The following is an 18,184-nucleotide window of genomic DNA, read 5'->3' as shown; positions in this document are numbered from 1 at the left end:
CAGTTTGATAAATTTGTGCTTATTCAAATGTTTGGAAGACATTGCAGACACTTTTACTCAAATGATTTCAGCAATTTCAATTCGATCAAGATGAAGAAGTGAAAAAAAAAATATGCTCGCTCATCTGGAACTCGAACTGCTTCCTCTGATTTTTTTTTGTCAAATTCTATATCATTTCACTACATGTTTCTGGTAAAGACTCACTCAATGGCACTCAAGAAAAAATCGGAAAGTGAAGCTGTTTTGTTATAAAATTGTTGAATTGATGAAATGGAAAAAAACTGAAAAAAAATGATTTTTTAAATATCGGATCAAGCAAGCTTGAATTTGCTCTTTTTTTTTAATAAAAAACAGATTCAACAAGTGACAACACTGAAAACCGCATGTCTTGAATTTTCTTTTAAAAATTTAACTTCGAATTAAACGGAACATGTTGTTTCGATTTTTGAAACGATAATTTTTTTCTCTGAGATTAAGATTCAAACCTGCGCACTCAGATCAAGAGTGCGCGTCAGATACACTTGACATCGACTTTTTTGATCAGAGGAAAAAAAATTTCGAACGCTTCCACTTCTAGAAAATGAGAGAGCTGAGAAAAAATGAAATGATAAAAACCAATTTTTTCAGATTGTGATTTAAACCAGGTCATCCGATGCGTGTGACCAAAACAAATACGCTCAGCTATGTTTATACTGAAAAGAAAACCTGAAAAACTTTCAAAAGTTAATTCATTCTTCCTTTAATTCTACAACTCTTCTGGATAAAAGTGAGATTTCTCCCCAGGAAATGAATGGAAATTTCACTTTCAGATTTGTCTTTTCACTATTTTGAGAAGCAAGTCAATGAAAAATCCCGACGAAAAAATGGCAAAAATATTGCGAGATTCTCATTTTTGGGGTCAAAAGCATAACGGTCAAAACTAGCGGTGGCTTGTGCATAAAGGCGGCAGCTAAACTACGGCCACCAAAAAAAAGAATTTTTTTCTCAAATTGCATCGTTTCTTGTTCGTGATGTGACAAGAGAATCTGAACGAAAGCCTATAACTTCGATAGTTATAGTATGATAAGGACATTTGAAAACAGTTTTTCTCATTAAATAAAAGCAAAACTCGACCATTGGAAGTAATAGTGAGCTTATAATCCGAGCTATGACGTGAAATTTTGGTCTTACTCCAGTAGAGTTGAATTTCAAAATTTTCGGTGATTCAAAAAATTCGAGATTTAAATTTACTGGAGTAAGACTAAATTTTCACGGCTTAATTTGGATTGTAAGCTCACTTTTATTTTCAATGGTCAGAACAATTAAAAAGACAGCAGAATTACATCAACAAAAAGTTACGTATCAGTAAAACAAAAACATGAACTCGATTGATCTTTACAACCTAAAAAAAACCAAGGTTTTATTTTTACGGGGCGAAGTTGAGCTTCAATTACCTTTTTCATTTTTTTGACATTTTTTTCAATAACTTTGCTGTGAAAAAGCTTGATCCTGTGTCCTGAATTAATTTGAAGCTTTCTTCGCGACATCGTAATAAACTCAGTAAACTAAGTCAAACTTTATCTTAACTTCTTTTGAATGTAAATGTTGCAATCAAAACTTCAAAACCTATCCGATATTTATACAATCAATAAAAGCCATAAGCAAAATTTACTCAGCTTGAACTGACAAAGCATGATTTATTTGGGAATGAAAATGTAGAAAAAACATCACTTCTAAACAATGTGGAATCTCGGACAAAACTTTTCTAAACAGCGTAAAATAACAATTCCAAAATTTTCTAATGCATTGTTTTGTGAGATAATTGAAATGAATAAACCTAGTTCAGAATGCCTATCCGATTTTAGAATGTCAAAAAAATGCAAAGATTAAATTAACAAAACATAGTTTTTTTGATGCTCAAAATGAAGTAAAACATCCAAAGGAAAAACTTGGAATACAGGCTACGCCATTTCTAAGCAATACGAAAGTTCCATATCAAAAGTTTTCCAAAGTATTGTTTCGCGAGATGTTTTAAATGCAAAAACTATACACAATAAAGCTTTCAAATTTTTACAGGCCAATGTAATTACCAACTCGGGACCTGTTTATCACCTAGTTTTCTTGGGAACTGTCGCTCTTGTAAGAGTATAGCCGAATTTAAATATAACGTCCCCCATTATAAAGTAAACCTTCTTAGTACGTAAATTTTTTGACCGAGTCAAAGTACAATCCCAATTCACCTCGATAGAACGTGAGCTGTGTACAATTAAAACTCTCCATAACGTAGTTTACGAGGCGCCTATTGCAATATTTTAAATGCAACTTATTCTGGATCTTGCGTAATCAGCTTTTCTTTGAATCTTTCATGCAGTGCCATACCTTTGAATGCTTAAATTCGACATTTGATTAAATTCGACATAATTTTGAAAATGTTGAACTATCCGGCAGTTCTCTCAATCAGAAGGCGGCGAAGAGAACCAAGATTTTGCAGCAGCCCCCGAAGCTGTATCGAGAAAAGCAGTCTAGAGAAATAACGTTCCAAGAACTTTTGAATCGATTAAAAGTTGTGGTTCGTTAAATATAAGTTCGATTTTTTATAACGTAAGCCTCTTTACAACGTTCCACAGTATTTGACTCATTTTTAGGGTCAAATCAGAGCTTCGAGTGCCTCGCGAAATCGAAAACAAAAACAGATGAATAGGTAAAAACCTGCGAAAAAGAGTTCGTGAGAACTCATAACAAACTGTTTTTGAAGCGATATGATAACGCACTTTCCTTCAGAAAACCACAGCGTAATAAACCATCCAACAAAAAAATATGCAAAAAAATAACAAAACATTTGCAAAAATTACCAATATGAAGTTGAAGAAACCCAATCCCTAAATTGTTCCAGTAATTTGCAACCCAAAAGGATTTCAAACTTTAAGCTGAAACTTCATTCCAGATTTTTCTTTAAAAGCAGCATGAAAAAAAATCAACACCTTCAGAGTTAAACATTAAATATATCACAAATGATGAACTCAGAATTTCAACCTAATAATCCAATCCACTTATATCGAAACCCAAACACAGCCAAAACCAAACACACTACACAGAGGCGAACCTGTGCTTTGCAAACACTTGTAAAGAACTAGACCAAAAAGCTGCTCGATCAAGTAAAATAAGATAGTAGAAATTGGCCTCAAACTAGCAAAAACTCAGCTACGATCCGGATTCAAATCTACGACCTAGCAAATTAGAGTCTCACACACTAAGCACGGATGATTAAAATTCTCGAAAACTAGACACCGATAAGGCAGCTATGTATGCTAAAAAATTGCCAATTCGATGCAGAAAAAGTAGCATCAGATAAAATTGGACACAATTTTGTTTCGAATAAATTGGAAAACGTAAAGCCAAATTAAGTATAAATTATGCATTTCAAAAAAAATTGCACTATACATTGAAATCAAAAACTTTGAAATCGAGCTTTTTATCCTTGTACTGCTGTTTGAAACAAATAACTTTTTTCGATTCATTTGATGAATTAAAAATACATCAACTGTGTCAACTTTATACAAATCTAATGTCAAAGCACATAAGACATTATAGTGCTACCGCAGCCTACCGATTCACAAGCGCCACCAAAAGTAGGACTTTAATTTGCGTCTTAGGTTGGAAAAAAGAAAGTTCGTACTAACACACTTCGTACTAAGAACTTTCTGGTGGCAAGCCAAAACAAAAACTTTGTTTTGTGAGCTACAGACTTGGGCTCTACGTTATGCCACTTACCAACGAAAACGATAAATTAGTTTCATTTTCTGTCTGTTCATTATTAATTTGAATTTTTCGAATTATGAGTTTCGAATTTTTGTCGCATTAAATTGTTATATTCGAGTGGCCACTATCAAACCAAAACGAAAATGTTCGAGTGCTTGATTTATGGTCTATCGAAACTACGTGTCAATTAAAGTAATTTAAACTGCGCTTCACTAAACAAAAAAATTGCTAACAATCTCCAAAAACGACAAACGATATAAAGAAATTTTATGCCTTCTTGAAAGATTTTTTTGGAATAATTGAAAAATTTATATTCAAAAAAACAGTCGGTAACATAAATGCCAGCAACAATTACGTAATTGCGCTTTTACTGCTTATCGAGCTGCCACTAAGCCGACAATCAGAAGGCAGACGGCGGTTAAGCCAAAAACAAAAAACGTAAGAAAATGCCATCAGAACTGAGCATTTTAATTTCAAAACTTTGAACTTTTGAACAACAACCGATCTGAACTAGAAAAAAAATAGCGACAAACTAATTTGAAACATCACTTTTTTGCCCTTCAAACGACTCATTTTTGCCCTTCGAGCGACACAAATTAGTGAGCTAAGCCGATACAAGTCATGTAGACCGAACGAAAAGTGAAAAAATAAGGAAAATATGCTAAGTCAGCGTTAGTAAAACTTTAAATTATAGTAGAAAATCACCATAACATGCAGTTACCGGGAAAAGAGCTTACAGCGCAAAAAATCTCCGGTATGTCAACTAAGCAGAAAAACAATAGGCCGATGATGCAATTTTTTCCGGAAAAAAAATTATATTCACATATACTGAAAAACACTAGGTCCGAGCGGGACTCGAATCTAGAGCATAGGATGCCAAGGCAACAGTATTGCCTCGAGATCATGACGCAAGGTGACCGGATGTGACGAGGGTTCACATTTAGAGCAAGCTCAACTTCCTACAAAAGTCTAAGAAAGTTGTTTACGGAAAAAAGTCTTGTTCCCGATTACAAGGCACTTGCTCTCGCAAGTGTAATGAAGCAAAATGAAACACGCGTTACAATTCCACGAGCTAAATCTTGTTGAAAAAGATGTTAACGGGGAAAAAATTAGCACTCGGTAGCAACAACGTTCCTAATCGAAGGTTATAAAACTTGAACAAAACTTTGCACAAGTTACCTTGGAAAAAATGAATTCCTATTCTAATATAAACATTTGCATGTATAAACAAAGAAAATAGACTGCAAAAAATATGGTTGCAAAATACCAGGCTACAGCGGTGGACCAAATTAAGAATTTATTTGCATAATAGGCAAGCATTTAGACGGTTCAATAATAGACTATCACATAAAATTCAATCGTTATTACCTGTCGTCAATGAGTGCGCTTTGTTTGAGAGGTTGAGCCACGTGCAATTAGATCACCTACAAGTTTATCTATACTGAAGGACTTGAACTAAATTGAAAAAATTGTGTCAAAAAGTTGCGAGTTGCATGGAAAACATAGCCAAAGACAACTGGAAAAACATCCATGATTGCAGGCGACTGCGCGAAAAAAATTTTATTCCAGAAACCGCTTAGAATTTCAAAAAGTGTTCTGTTTGACGCTTTCTTGCAAACTTCCAGCAAAAGCCAGGAATAAAGCAGCTACAGATGCTACTAAATTACCGGTGCTATGCATTGAAGCACTTTTGGCTCTTTTCTCCCCTGCCCCACCTCACATAAGCATCAATTTTATGGCGTAACGAGGGATTTTACAAGGTTAAAAATGAAGACCAAAAATGTTTGCCAATGCCTAATTAGTTCACATTTTCGTAACGTTCCGATGTGAACAAAACTTCACTTGTAAAATTTAGCAGGTGGGGGGGGGGGGGGAAATCGCACTTTTACTTGCGAATTTAATTGGAAAAAAAGTAGACTACGCAATCTGACACTACGCTACACTAGTGTTATTAATTGAAGCACCAGCTAGATACACAACTATTATCTGCAACTCAAAAAACCAAATATAAAAATGTATTCGTCTTTGTTTTAACTACAAAATCTCTCTCTAAGATCTCTCTAAATTCTAACTAAAATCTATTTATGAATTGTACAAATAATATGCCTGTTAACATCAAACAATGATGGCCTTGGTGATAGACTTAGAACTCAAATCATATAATGCTTTTTGATAGTCGCTCAATGAATAGGTTTGAATTTTGAGAACATCAAAATCGAGTCTGTTTTGCCTGTTGAGTGATATTATTTTCTCCAAGGCCCTTTCATATGTGTTTGGCTGAATGAACGACCCGACAATAGTCAGTTCTTTGCGGAAGATTTCAAAAAGGGATACTTTAATGTTTTCATCGACTGGAGAGCAACCAAAGATCACCATCTTCCCACCGTGTTTGAGATACTTCATTGCATTCTCAACAGCTTCAGGGTTCCCCGTTGATTCGAATATAACATCAAATCCGAAAGATCGAGCTCCATGGCTCTCGTCATACGCATTTTCCAGTTGATCCGGACTGATGACTTCAACACTGAAACCAGCACACTGCTTCCTGATGTTCTCTTGTCTGGCTTGAGACCTCTGACAAACTGTGAAATCTGTGAATCCTTCGTCAATGAGCAAACTGGCTGCCAAAGTACCAGTGATACCTCCACCCAGTACAAGAATCTTTGAGTCCTGAAGCCAAAAAGCCGTTAGATTTTTAATGTTCGAAAATATTCTGAAAAGATAGTTTTGACGTTCGTGATCTGCGAGTAAAGCATCCAATATTTACTAGTCCGTCCATATTCCCAAGCAAGCAAAGATAGCCCGTTTTTGAACAAATAACTCATTTTTTTGTCAATTGTGACCTGTGAAAACTTTTTAAATGCAACCGTATTCTGGCAAACAGCTTTATTGTGATCGCTAAGTTGACATCATCTTGTTTGGTCTTGATATACGATTTTGCGAAGATAAACACATCAAAAACACAACTTGATATACTCACAATCTTTTAAAGCTGTCTATTTTTCTGACCCTTATCATTTAAATCAAACTTACTTCGTCAAGTGGCTTCATCTGGTCATAACCTCTCACAACAGTGGACATAGTCTCACATAGCACTGCCTTTTCGAAACTGAGATCATCGGGTATTTTGAATAACAGCTCCTCTGCTATTACCACGTAATCTGTAAGTGCTCCATTTACAACACTCAAGCCCATGTAACAACTCAGTCCACCTTTCTCGCACAGATTGGGTTTCCCTTAAATACATAGAAAACAGAAAGATTAGAGGCACTTTCGTGACGTGAAAAACAAATCGGCAAAAATACCTGTTGAACACAGCTTGCATTTATCGCATCCTTTAGCCGGGTTAATACCAACTCTATCTCCACATTTGATACGCAGACAGCCATCTCCTAAAATGATATCCTTAAAAATATTTTGGCTTTTTTAAATGACGGTTTAAATAAGCAAAATATATCTGTATAAAATGAATGTATACATCTAGATCACGCAAAAACTGGAGAACATTGATGCTGCTAACAGACGGTAATTCATGAAAACAGTGGCGTGCGCAAAAATTTTTCTAAAGGGGGGGAGCGGTTTCAAAAATTTTTGAAAACTTTGCGGACCTTTTTTTTAGGTCGACCAATTTGATTTTCCGAGCTCTATAAGGACCCCAAAAATACTATTCCGAGCTCCAAAAATACTATAAGGACCCCCTTCAGGACGCTACTGCACGAAGAATACAAAGTCGAAACTAAAATTTTTGTAGCAAAATAAGAAGAACAAAATAACACAGAAAAGAAGCAAGAAGAGGAGCTTCGCGCCACTTTCGATACAAAATTCAGCAAAAAAATATGAAATTTTATTCAAACAAAAACAAAGAAAAAATTAAACATCAATTTAAGATTTGACAACAGCATTGTACAAATCCTCTATAGAACTTCAATGCTGTTGTACTTAAAAGCGTTGTTTCCAGTTTTTATTTTGCATTCGAATATTTAATATATTTTCAACTTCTTCAACAGTCATAAGAAGTTAGAAGTTATTTTGCTCATATTTGATTTTGAGAACCAATTAACTCAATAACGGAGACTTTCGTGACAAACTGTTACAAAGTACCATTTCATCCTTCCTAGAAAAAACTTATCCGGACTTCACGATCCATAACCCGATCAAGCATATTCGAATCAGCCGTTGGTGTGAATTTCGGCTTCGCTATACGAGCACAAAGCATTAGACTAACGTAGTTAACTTCGAAGTTATCACATACTAGCTGAACATGACGGGAAAGATTTTTAGCCGTTTTTCAAACCCGAACACATTGCTTATTGGCAAAAACGCCAGAACACAATTTTGCATTTAAAGCGAAAATGTCTGGATTTTATTTTTGATATCCCAGCTGCTGTAGATTATGCCACAAAGCTTGAGCGAAATAAAAAAAATTGAATAAATATCCCAGCTGCGTTGAATATTTTCGCGAGTTTGGGGTATCAGCTACAGAGTCAATGTTAGCTTTGGAGCCCAGTCAATGTTTTTTTTTGGTAGTTGAAGCAGATTGTTTAGGAGCTGGTCAGCATTTTTGGGCAGAAAAACATAAGCCAGTCAGTGTATTCAAATAACCCCACAGAGGCGAAGCTGAGCTTCGCGCCACTTGCGATAGAAAAAAGAAAGAGGCAAAATCGGAAAAAAATCAAAAAAAAATACGACGAAAAAAAGTTACTACATCTCCAATCACCCTCAAACCAAACACATATAAACACGCACATTCAATTTTTTTTTTCGCTCGCCGAAGAATACAAAATGAGGCCATTAAGCAGCCGATTTAATCTAAGCCGAAACCTATAGCCGAAAAAAATGAAAAGAAAAAAATTTTTGTCATAAAAACTACGTTTTATTCAGATTTGTAGCGTTTTGTGCGATCCAAAGGGGAGCATGAAAATGACGTTTCCAATGAAAACACACGAAAATAGTACACTAAACCAAAAAAAAACATAAACCGAAATTATTTGGACCGAATAAACTTTTTAAGCGGAAGAAAAAACATTAAAAAAAGAAAATTTACAAAGTAAAGACTGAAAAAATCAAATTACAAACAGTAGAAAAAACCAAGCACTAAAAGCAACTACAGTGTAACTTGCGAAGAGCAAAAAAAAACAATTGTACGATGTGATAACTAACCCGACAAAACATAAGCAGACAATTAAAAAGACGACAATTTTTCCTGTTTAAAAAAAAACAGGTCCTGTCAGATTCGAACCAAGGATCTTTGCCGTCCCAAGCGTATTCGTAACCTCCAGACCAAGTGTGCGGAAAACGCAAAGAAACTTGACTTTATGAAGTGAACCTAAACTTACCATTCTTATTTTTACCACTTTGTGAACAAAGTTATTTGCGGGAAAAAAGTCCAATACCCTTTTGCAATACCCTTTGCTTATGGCAAGGGTAATTAACAACACCGAAAAGTGAGTAAACTTGACAAGTAAACTTGACAAGCAATCGTTGTGCAAAACATTCCATCGCAATGCAAACTATCTGGCTAATAAAACAATCAAGAGCAGGTAACGTACCGAAGACAATGGTTTTTCTTAACGATATGCGTCATAACTTAAAAACCAATCTCAACTCTGCTAGTTACCCAATACTTTTAAAGGTTAACGGCTTGGATTCGGAAGCTTGCTGCCTTATTCTACTGAGTTGACATTCGCATGTAGAATAAGTGGGGGATTGTGTTGTAACGTAAACAGCTAGGTCAATTTGGTCATTGAATACCATTCGAGGCAATACGTTTTTAACAAAATCTCAAACGGAAAAATTTTCCATTTAACAAAATCTCAAACGGAAAACAGAAAATTACGCAAATAAAGTTGAATAAGTCGACATAACATCAACTGAAACTGTTTGGAAATTTAAAAAAAAACACGAAAAAAATCGGAAAAAACTCAAAGCCAGACATGGTAAAATTAAAAAGTTGTGAAGTTAGGGGGGAACCGAATAAAAATAACATAGAGAAGAGCCGGAGCTTCCAAACAATTGAAAAGCAAAAAAACATTTCGCCACAACCTAGTGGATTTTTAAAAAGACAGAAGTCAAAAATATTTCTGAGAAAATTATGTTGGAAAAAATTACTTCATATTTGTATCGAATGAAAAACATAAAAAACCCCTACAACAAAAAAAAACATTCACCAAGCGGCGACAAACTTAGAGTCAAAACCTGTTGAGCCGAAAAAAAAACTTGTCAAAAAAAATTTCATTAAATTTAAGATTTTACGACCATCCAAAGTGAAACACATAATCCCAAACGGAAAAAATTTGGCCAAAAAATAACGGAAAAAATTTGGCCAAAAAACAACGCAAAAAAAGTTTAATAGATCGACATACCATGAACTGAATTTGCTTGAAAATTTGAAAAAAAACAAAAAAACTCAAACCAGACATGTTAAATTTACAGTTGTGATGTTCCACTTATAGAAAAAATTGTTCAAATTAACATAAAACCCAGAGGCAGAGAAAAGATGCGCACCACTTGCGATGCAAAAACCCAATGCGCTACAAAATAGTAATTGAATAAAAAAGAAGTCAAAACTAATTTCTGAAAAATTATGTTGGAAAAATTTGATAGATAAACAAAACGGAAGAGGTTCAATAATCAGGAAGTCCAATAAACAAATAAATCAGGTTCAGGGATAGCCGGTTACTGTGCAAGTAGCAATGAGTGTTCCGACCATAGTCTCCAAAAACCCGAAAAAAATATAGTAATTAGGCAAATGCGACAATTATAGCCAAATAGGCCAATCGGAAAACAGTTTTCATAGAAAAATGACTGGAAAACAAAAAAAATCGTAAAAATTTTAATTTTTTGAAGAAAATTTTTTGAATTCCAATATGTCGCTGAAAAACACCAAAAACTAACTTAACTCGAGTAAAACTAAATGTTCACCGCTTAAACTAAGCTTAAATAAGCTATTATAAGCCTGTACACTCACCTTATTAGCTCGAAAATAAACCAAAATTTCACACCTGCTTTTCTCGACAGTTTTTTTGTTCAAAACTTTTAAATGTCGTTCGAATCACGAACGAGAAATCTTTATTATGAAATATGACTCCGCCGATTCTTCTGATTATTTGTGGTTCCTCATTTTGCGTGGAAAGCAAACGAAAAAACTAAAACACACCCGAGTTCAAAGTTCATCCACATTTTTTCAACTAAGCAGAGAAAAGATGCGCACCACTTGCGATGCGAAACCCAATGAGCTACAAAATAGTGAATGGATAAAAAGACAGAAGTCAAATTTAATTTCTGAAAAATTATGTTGGAAAAAGTTATTTGAAAAAATAACTTGAAAAAATTTGGGAAATTACAGCTACAAAAACTTCATATTTGTATCAGATGCCTTTCAAAATCGGACAATAAAGTAATTTTTAGTTTTGTAAGGTACTATAAATAATGATATGACGATCTTTGTTCGGATGGGTTGCATCCTTCTGATGGTGGAGTTGGAATTTCGGTACAAACATTCTGAAATTTTTCCATAACAGCAAAAACAAGTGAAACAACAACTCGACCGAGTATGAAAAAACCTATCAACAACCCAATTGAGATCCACAAACCGCCGATATGATACAACTTTTTTCAAAAATTCCAACTTTATCTTGGGCGTAAATTCGAAGAATAAATAATTTTTACAATCTTCTGCAATGCTTAACATTAAATTTAAGTTTGTTTTCTGCGTCATTTCTAGTTTTTTCTTATTTCGGATAGAAACTTAAATCAAACGAAAAGTCTTTTGGGTAGTGTTAGCTCCCATCCAGAAATGTTTCCAGCAGAACTGAAAAAAATTGAGCGGGTATCAATTCCACTGACCCAAAATTTCAGTTTTACCCTATTACTCACACAAAGTGTGGATGTAGAAACCAATCCAGGTCCCAAGGAAACAGTTGAACCAACATATAAACGATGTTTAAACAAATTGAAGTTTTCCCAACTTTTCGGAAATAGTCGAATCAACATAAAAACTATGTTCAAACAATTTGAAGTTTGCCCATTCAACTTTTCGAAGAGTCATTCGAAAACGCATGCAGGTTAGTAAATTTGTTCAGAACATGGGTGAAAAAACAGTCTTGAGATTTAAAAAACGTGGCTCAAGAAAGAAGATGACATGAGCTTATGGAATCTTGAACCCCATACACATGTGATATTTAAATATGACAGACACTCGGTGATGAAAAAAAATGGTGATGTTTTATTATATATACCAGTTACGTTGGCCCCAAAATCGAGAGACGGTTTAAACTTGTTTAATAGCGAAAAACATGAGTCAGTATGGGTTGAATGCAAGTCTAATTTTAATGTTGCCAGCAAGTAAAAATGTTGAATAATTTAAAGTTATTACCCAAACAGAGCGAATTTTACTAAGTTTCAGGAAAATCTTGATTTGATTAATGATAATGCACTTTCTGTATCTAAGCAAATGATTTTGATGGGGGATTATAGCATTAACTATTTGAACAAATCGGAGAAAAAAATCTGGACTAATTCAACATTCCATATGGATTGAATGTTTATATTCCAAATGATGCAACACGAGTAAGTTCTTCGACGAAACCCATTTTAATTATCTGATTGCTAATTTTGAGACGAATGGAAATGAATTTAGCTTGAATACGCCCTACAAAAAAGATCAATTCGCTTCGCATATCTATACAAACATTAAAAAAGGAAAAACGAACAAATTAAATTTGACCAATAAAAAAAACTCTTACGTGTCTTCACCAATTGGCTGTCTAGTGTTGAAGAATTTCGCTTGGTGGGTCTGTGCTAAACTTTTTAGAAAACTACCGAATGAATACGATGCACGTTATTCAGCAAATTTCAACACTTGTTATGCAAAAAAAACACATTGCGCTAGAAGATACTGAATGGAAAAAAGACAATTGGTGTTTTGCCAAATTCAACCCGCTCTTCCTTGGTTTCATCAATATCAAAATACAGACGAAGAAACCAAGTTTTCAACGCTGTAATATTTAGTTTCTTATGCTCTTCAACAACATGCCCGAATCGAAACGAAACTTGTTTGTAATTTCACAGCAAAAAAAACGTGCTGAAAACGAATTGTAACAATTCAGAATTCAAGGAAAAACCGAAAATGAAACAAGAACCACTACTAATTTATCGAAATCAATGGCGACGACGCACACAAGGCGGAATATGTGAGCTGGGTGGTTGCTGCTTAACTGAGCATAGCACCGGGGGGGTTTGGGGGTCCGGCGCGGAGGAGCGATCCGATAGCCGGCAAACGAGAGCATGCGAAAGAAGACCGATCGTGCGGACTAAAACAGGCCATGGATCGGCTTAAGATATCTGAAGACCGTATCAAAATACATATCCGAGAGACTCCGACGCCAGCAGACGGCCCGTTCATAGTTTGGAGACTTCAAAAAACAGATCTTCGACGCATCACATGGAAAAAGAATTTATTCATGGTCCCATCTGGTCAAAGAGGAAAAACATTCATCCGTGAAGTCACGCAACATTTAGAAGAGTTTGCGAGAGGTACAAAGCACCAAATTGTCTCAATGTCAAGTATCATCATAAAACCAGTTCTCCTACTCCAGAAACCACGCTTTGAAACCAAGGCTAAAGAACATTCAGCTTTACTTGAACAAAGATTTCATCAGTGGAAACAAGGCGACATTAGTGAACTCCTGAGAGCATGCTGTTCAATTCAGAATCGGTTACACAGTGGTAGAACAAAAACAGACCCTGAAGCATTGAACAAAAACTGCTCATTCATGGTAAAATAAAGCAGCACTCAACTTGCTTTTTAATACTTTTTCTCAAAAAAAATGGTAAGCACAATGTAGAATTAGACCGTATTATTATCAATGAGTATTATGTAGAGAAAAATTAGAATGCAAAAACTTAGGTTTAGTTCTTGACTCTAATATCTCATTTCAAACTGAAATCAAGAAAATTTTGACAAATGGCTCTAGGAATTAAGGCCAAAGATAGAATTCGACAATAACTGCCTAAAATATCTTTGGTTTCTTTGCTTCACTGCTTAGTTTTATCCCATCTATATCATGCAGCAGTTTTTTGCAACAAACAAATGCTACTTCAATGATGTCTTCTAACTAATATTTCATGGGGTAAGCAATTTATTTAATAGATGTTTACCCCATGATGCAGCGCCAACGAGAAGCGAAGACTTAACCCTCAACAGCTTTTCCTACGTGGCCTTGCGGGAAATGCATCACTCCCATCAACCAGCAGCCCTCCAGTATCCCGTACCGGCGCGACACTAACAGGCGACGACGCAGACAAGGCGGAAGAAGTGAGCCGGGTAGTTACTGCTCAACTGAGCACAGCACCGGGGGGGGGGGGGGGGTGGTTGTTTCCAGCGCGGAGGAGCGATCTGATAGCCGGAAAACGAGGGCATGCGGAAGAAGACCAATCGTGCGGACTAAAACAGGCCATGGATCGGCTGAAGATATCTGAAGACCGTATCGAAATACATCTCCGAGAGACTCCGACGCCAGCAGACGGCCCGTTCAAAGTTTGAAGACTTCAAAAAACAGATCTTCGGCGCATCACATGGAAAAAGAATTTATTCAAGGTCCCAGCTGGTCAAAGAGGGTAGGCATTCATCCGTGAAGTCACGCGACATTATATCAAACCCGGTTATCGATGCTGAGATTCAATTTCAAAACTCACTTCTCGCAACAGAGCGACCACCTGAAATCAGTTATCCTGCTGCAGCAGGAGATAATCCCAGACAGCCTTGCAGCAAACACTCGCACTACTTTTCGGTCAAAGAGAAATTCAAAATATGAACAATTAAAAGTAGAATCTGCTATTGTCAAGGAAGCGGCGAGTCAAGCCTTTCCAGGTACATTGAAATTTGGGGCTGCAAGTCATCGTCGATTTTGCCAACGTCTCTCTTCAGCCACTGATAACTGAACACCTGGCTCACAGACCCGCAAACTCCTCTGAAAATGCTCGACTCGATATCAGCGCTCGAAACTTTTGAAGTCAAAATGGCCAGTGTGCATTCTTCGATGCGAGTTTTTTTTTATCCCAACGCACCTAGCCATCAAAGGAAAAAAGCGGAGGCTGTAGTAGTAGTAGTTGAGGCTTCTGGAAAGTCACGCTTCCTAAGGGTTTATGAGTCCCGTCATTTACATGTTTTCATCAACTTAAGTCAAAGAGCAGGAAAACGAAAAGAAAAAATGCTACAATGTTATGGAAATCGAGCATGGAGTTGTAACCCCACTTATTTTCGGATCAACAGAAAGCCAAGGATGTAAAAGTGACTTAATTTTGAAGAGACTTGCCTACTCTTATCAGAACAAAAGTCATCAGAATAGTCAAAAACAATCTCGACGATCAGATGCAAACTGTCATTTTTGCTAGTTAAATCCTCGATAACATGCCTGAGAGGCAGCAGAACGTTTTACAAGACGGCGGGTACCGTTTTTGACCCTGATTTCACTAGTGCACTTGCAGCATTTAAACTCTTTATATCACTTGATCATTCCTACTACATCTCACAAAGCTATTCCTTTAAATATACAATCGTTACATTTTTTTTTGAAATATATAACCTATTTTCAATAAAAGAGCTATGCATTTTTTTAATGATGTATTTTGAATAGCAGTTGCCCTAAAACGTTCGTTTTTCAGATTCAAAACAAATTCATCCGCCGCACTGCGTGAAAGCAAGTCTACTGTGTGAAAACAAGTCTTCTATCGGAAATCAAAACAGAACTAGCGTTTAACACACCTCCGGTGCTTCGAAATTTTTCCACAACTCATGAAAAACCATATATATTGAAAATAACATCTGAAAACTTTTAGCGTACTCTGACAGCACCCAATTACAGGGTTGGTAATTTCAAAAATTTTTAATTCCCATTTTGAAAAAACCATAAAAACGTCATCTCGAAAACTTAATGGGCCTCTGGAGAAATTGGAGGCCAGATTTGCAATCACTGAGAATCCCTGAGAGCACCCTAATACGCTGACAATAAGTTTGTGTCTTCATCAAGTTGGTAGTGTCAAATTTTGTGAATTTCTTTGTAGATAAGTTCTTTGAGAAACTTTGAAAAAAAAAAAAAAAAACATCACATCTCGGAAACTAAAAGTATTTGAGCAGTCACATTCAAACAGTCGCATGTGACAAGTATTGTAACTCCTGAGAGTACCCTGACAGCACCCAACTACAGGGTTGGAAATTTCAAATTTTATAAAAATATTTAATTTAATTTTTCTAAAAATTTTTGAAAAAAAACACAAAAAACGTCATATCTCGAAAACTACAAGTATTTGAGCAGTCATATTTGGAGGCAAGATTCGCAGTCCTTGATAGTACTCTGACAGTACCGAACTACAGGGTTGGGAACTTCAAGTTTTATATATTATTTTGTAATTTTAGTTTTCTGAAAATTTTTGAAAAAATCGTCTTATCTAGTTTACTAAAAGTATTTGGGCATTCAAAATTGGAGGCCAAATTTTAAACTCGGTGAAATAACCGCTAAAATCAAACTGGAAAATCTAAAAAAATCTTAACTATTGCAATATACGATATAGCTTAAACGTGCAAAAACTCTTTTGTTAAACATGCAAAAATAATACGTTGAAAAAGCTTAAACATGGCGAGATAGTAAAGCCCGCATTTAAATATATAATAGAAAGATTGATTTGAAATGTTTAACATATTTAAACGCAAAATGAGCCGACAGAAACTAGGACGAAAACCGCGAATGAAAAATTGTTTTGAAAAGATAATTGCGACCTGAAATAGGCTGGAACTAATTACTACTTAATTGATAGTACTTTTAATTGAATTTTCAAGAAAATGATCACGTGAAGATCCTCTAGAAGTGAATATCCTCTAGAAATGAATATCCTCTAGAAATGAATATCCTCTAGAAGTGAAGATCCCCTGTGCCTGAAGTTATTTACAGGAAAAAAGTCTAGTACCCGATTGCAAAACCCTAGCTTATCACACGGGTAATAATTGTTTTTGAAAAAATTTAAAGATATCAAATAGTGAACAAATACAAACCTATTTTTTCTACCAGTCCTGCAGCTTCATGGCCTATAATGGTATTTTCCGGTATCGGAAACTTTCCATTGATGACCCCTATGTCTGTTCCGCATATTCCGGCACCTTTTATTCTGACCAAAACATCGTCTGGTTTTACAATTTTCGGGATGGGCCGCTGCTTCAGCTCAGCTCCCAGCTTTCCTCCCACGAAAACCAATCCCTCCATTTCCTCCCTTGAAAACCAATTCCTCCCAACTGAAAGTTGAATACAATAAGTTATACTGCAAAAATTTCAATTGGAACAAAAATAAAAACATTTGACTTGCACTTTGAAAAAAAACTCCAAAAAGCAAGTGTAAGTCAAAATCAGGTTACTTTTACAAATTTCACAATCCACAAAATCAATTAATTGAAGATGGCAATTAATCGCAATAATTAGGAGACGAAAAGTGTAACATTCGTCTACTTCGGTCACATATGAGGCTTAAGAAAAATAGGCCCTATGACCATTGGCTCAGGAGTCAGGGACACTATCTCTTGTGTTTTTCTACCTCAAAACGGTCGGAGCCAATTCGGTTCATGTGCCAGTCGGTCATGTCTGGTTTGACCTTGAGAAACACGTAATTTTGGAGTGAAGTTTTAATTTTAAAAATTTCGAATGGAGCCTGTCATGCTCAGTTTTCTCGAACCAACTGAAAACAAAAAGTGAAAAATCAGAACGACCGAATTAACAATTGCGGGAAACTACTCAAGAAAAAGGCAGGAAATTGCTATTCGCAATTTCTCGATACGAAATAATAAGAGAGTAGAGCTGTCTTATCCCGCTGTCTTATCCCGAAAACAGGAGAATAGAACACAGACTTGAGAAAGGACGATTATTCGAACGGAACAGAGTGAACATTCAATGGAAGAGAGGACAACTCAAGTGTCCCGATGGTTCATGCAGAAACTTTGATTCTTGAGACAGAACTTACTTCTGTTGTTAAAACTAATTAGAATCAAACTTATTTAGTTATATTATTTGATTCTCGAGCTGCTCATCTTTTAATTACTCCTCATACTCAAGCGCATCGACATGTGAGTTCTCAATTTAAATTTCTCGAGTGTATTCTATGATAGTTATGTTGAGATAAGGCGAGTTTTAGGTTGATCCATCTGAAATGGATCAAAGTTCCACTGTCCAATAAAAAGTAACTAAACGGATTGTTCCGACCCTGTTTTTAACGGCGTTCATGTATTTTGGGTATCTAGAGACCTAAGTATGGGGACGTTCCAAATTCTAGAGTGGGGGATATTTTAGTAGTAGCCTTTAAACTGTAACGGGTCGTAGTCTCATGTCACAAACGAACCGAATTGGCTCCGACTGATTTGAGGTAGAAAAACACAAGAGATAGTGTCCCTGACTCTTGAGCCAAT

The 18,184-nt window shown here is 35.7% G+C and overlaps 1 protein-coding gene across 1 annotated transcript; it reads right to left on the bottom strand.

Annotated features, from left to right (window-relative positions):
- Positions 1-5,739: 5,739 nt before the first annotated feature.
- On the bottom strand, positions 5,740-17,850 carry LOC134841880 (sorbitol dehydrogenase-like). Its single transcript, XM_063857942.1, has 4 exons — positions 16,787-17,850; positions 7,044-7,130; positions 6,772-6,974; positions 5,740-6,408 (listed from the first exon to the last, which is right to left on the bottom strand). The coding sequence occupies exons 1-4, from the start codon at positions 16,992-16,994 to the stop codon at positions 5,854-5,856; spliced, it is 1,053 nt and encodes a 350-aa protein (XP_063714012.1). The 5' UTR covers positions 16,995-17,850; the 3' UTR covers positions 5,740-5,853.
- Between the last annotated feature and the right edge of the window lie 334 nt (positions 17,851-18,184).

Source organism: Symsagittifera roscoffensis, chromosome 3, assembly GCF_963678635.1.
Source record: "Symsagittifera roscoffensis chromosome 3, txSymRosc1.1, whole genome shotgun sequence".
Lineage (NCBI taxonomy): Eukaryota > Metazoa > Xenacoelomorpha > Acoela > Convolutidae > Symsagittifera > Symsagittifera roscoffensis.
This window is presented reverse-complemented; position numbering and strand designations above follow the sequence as displayed.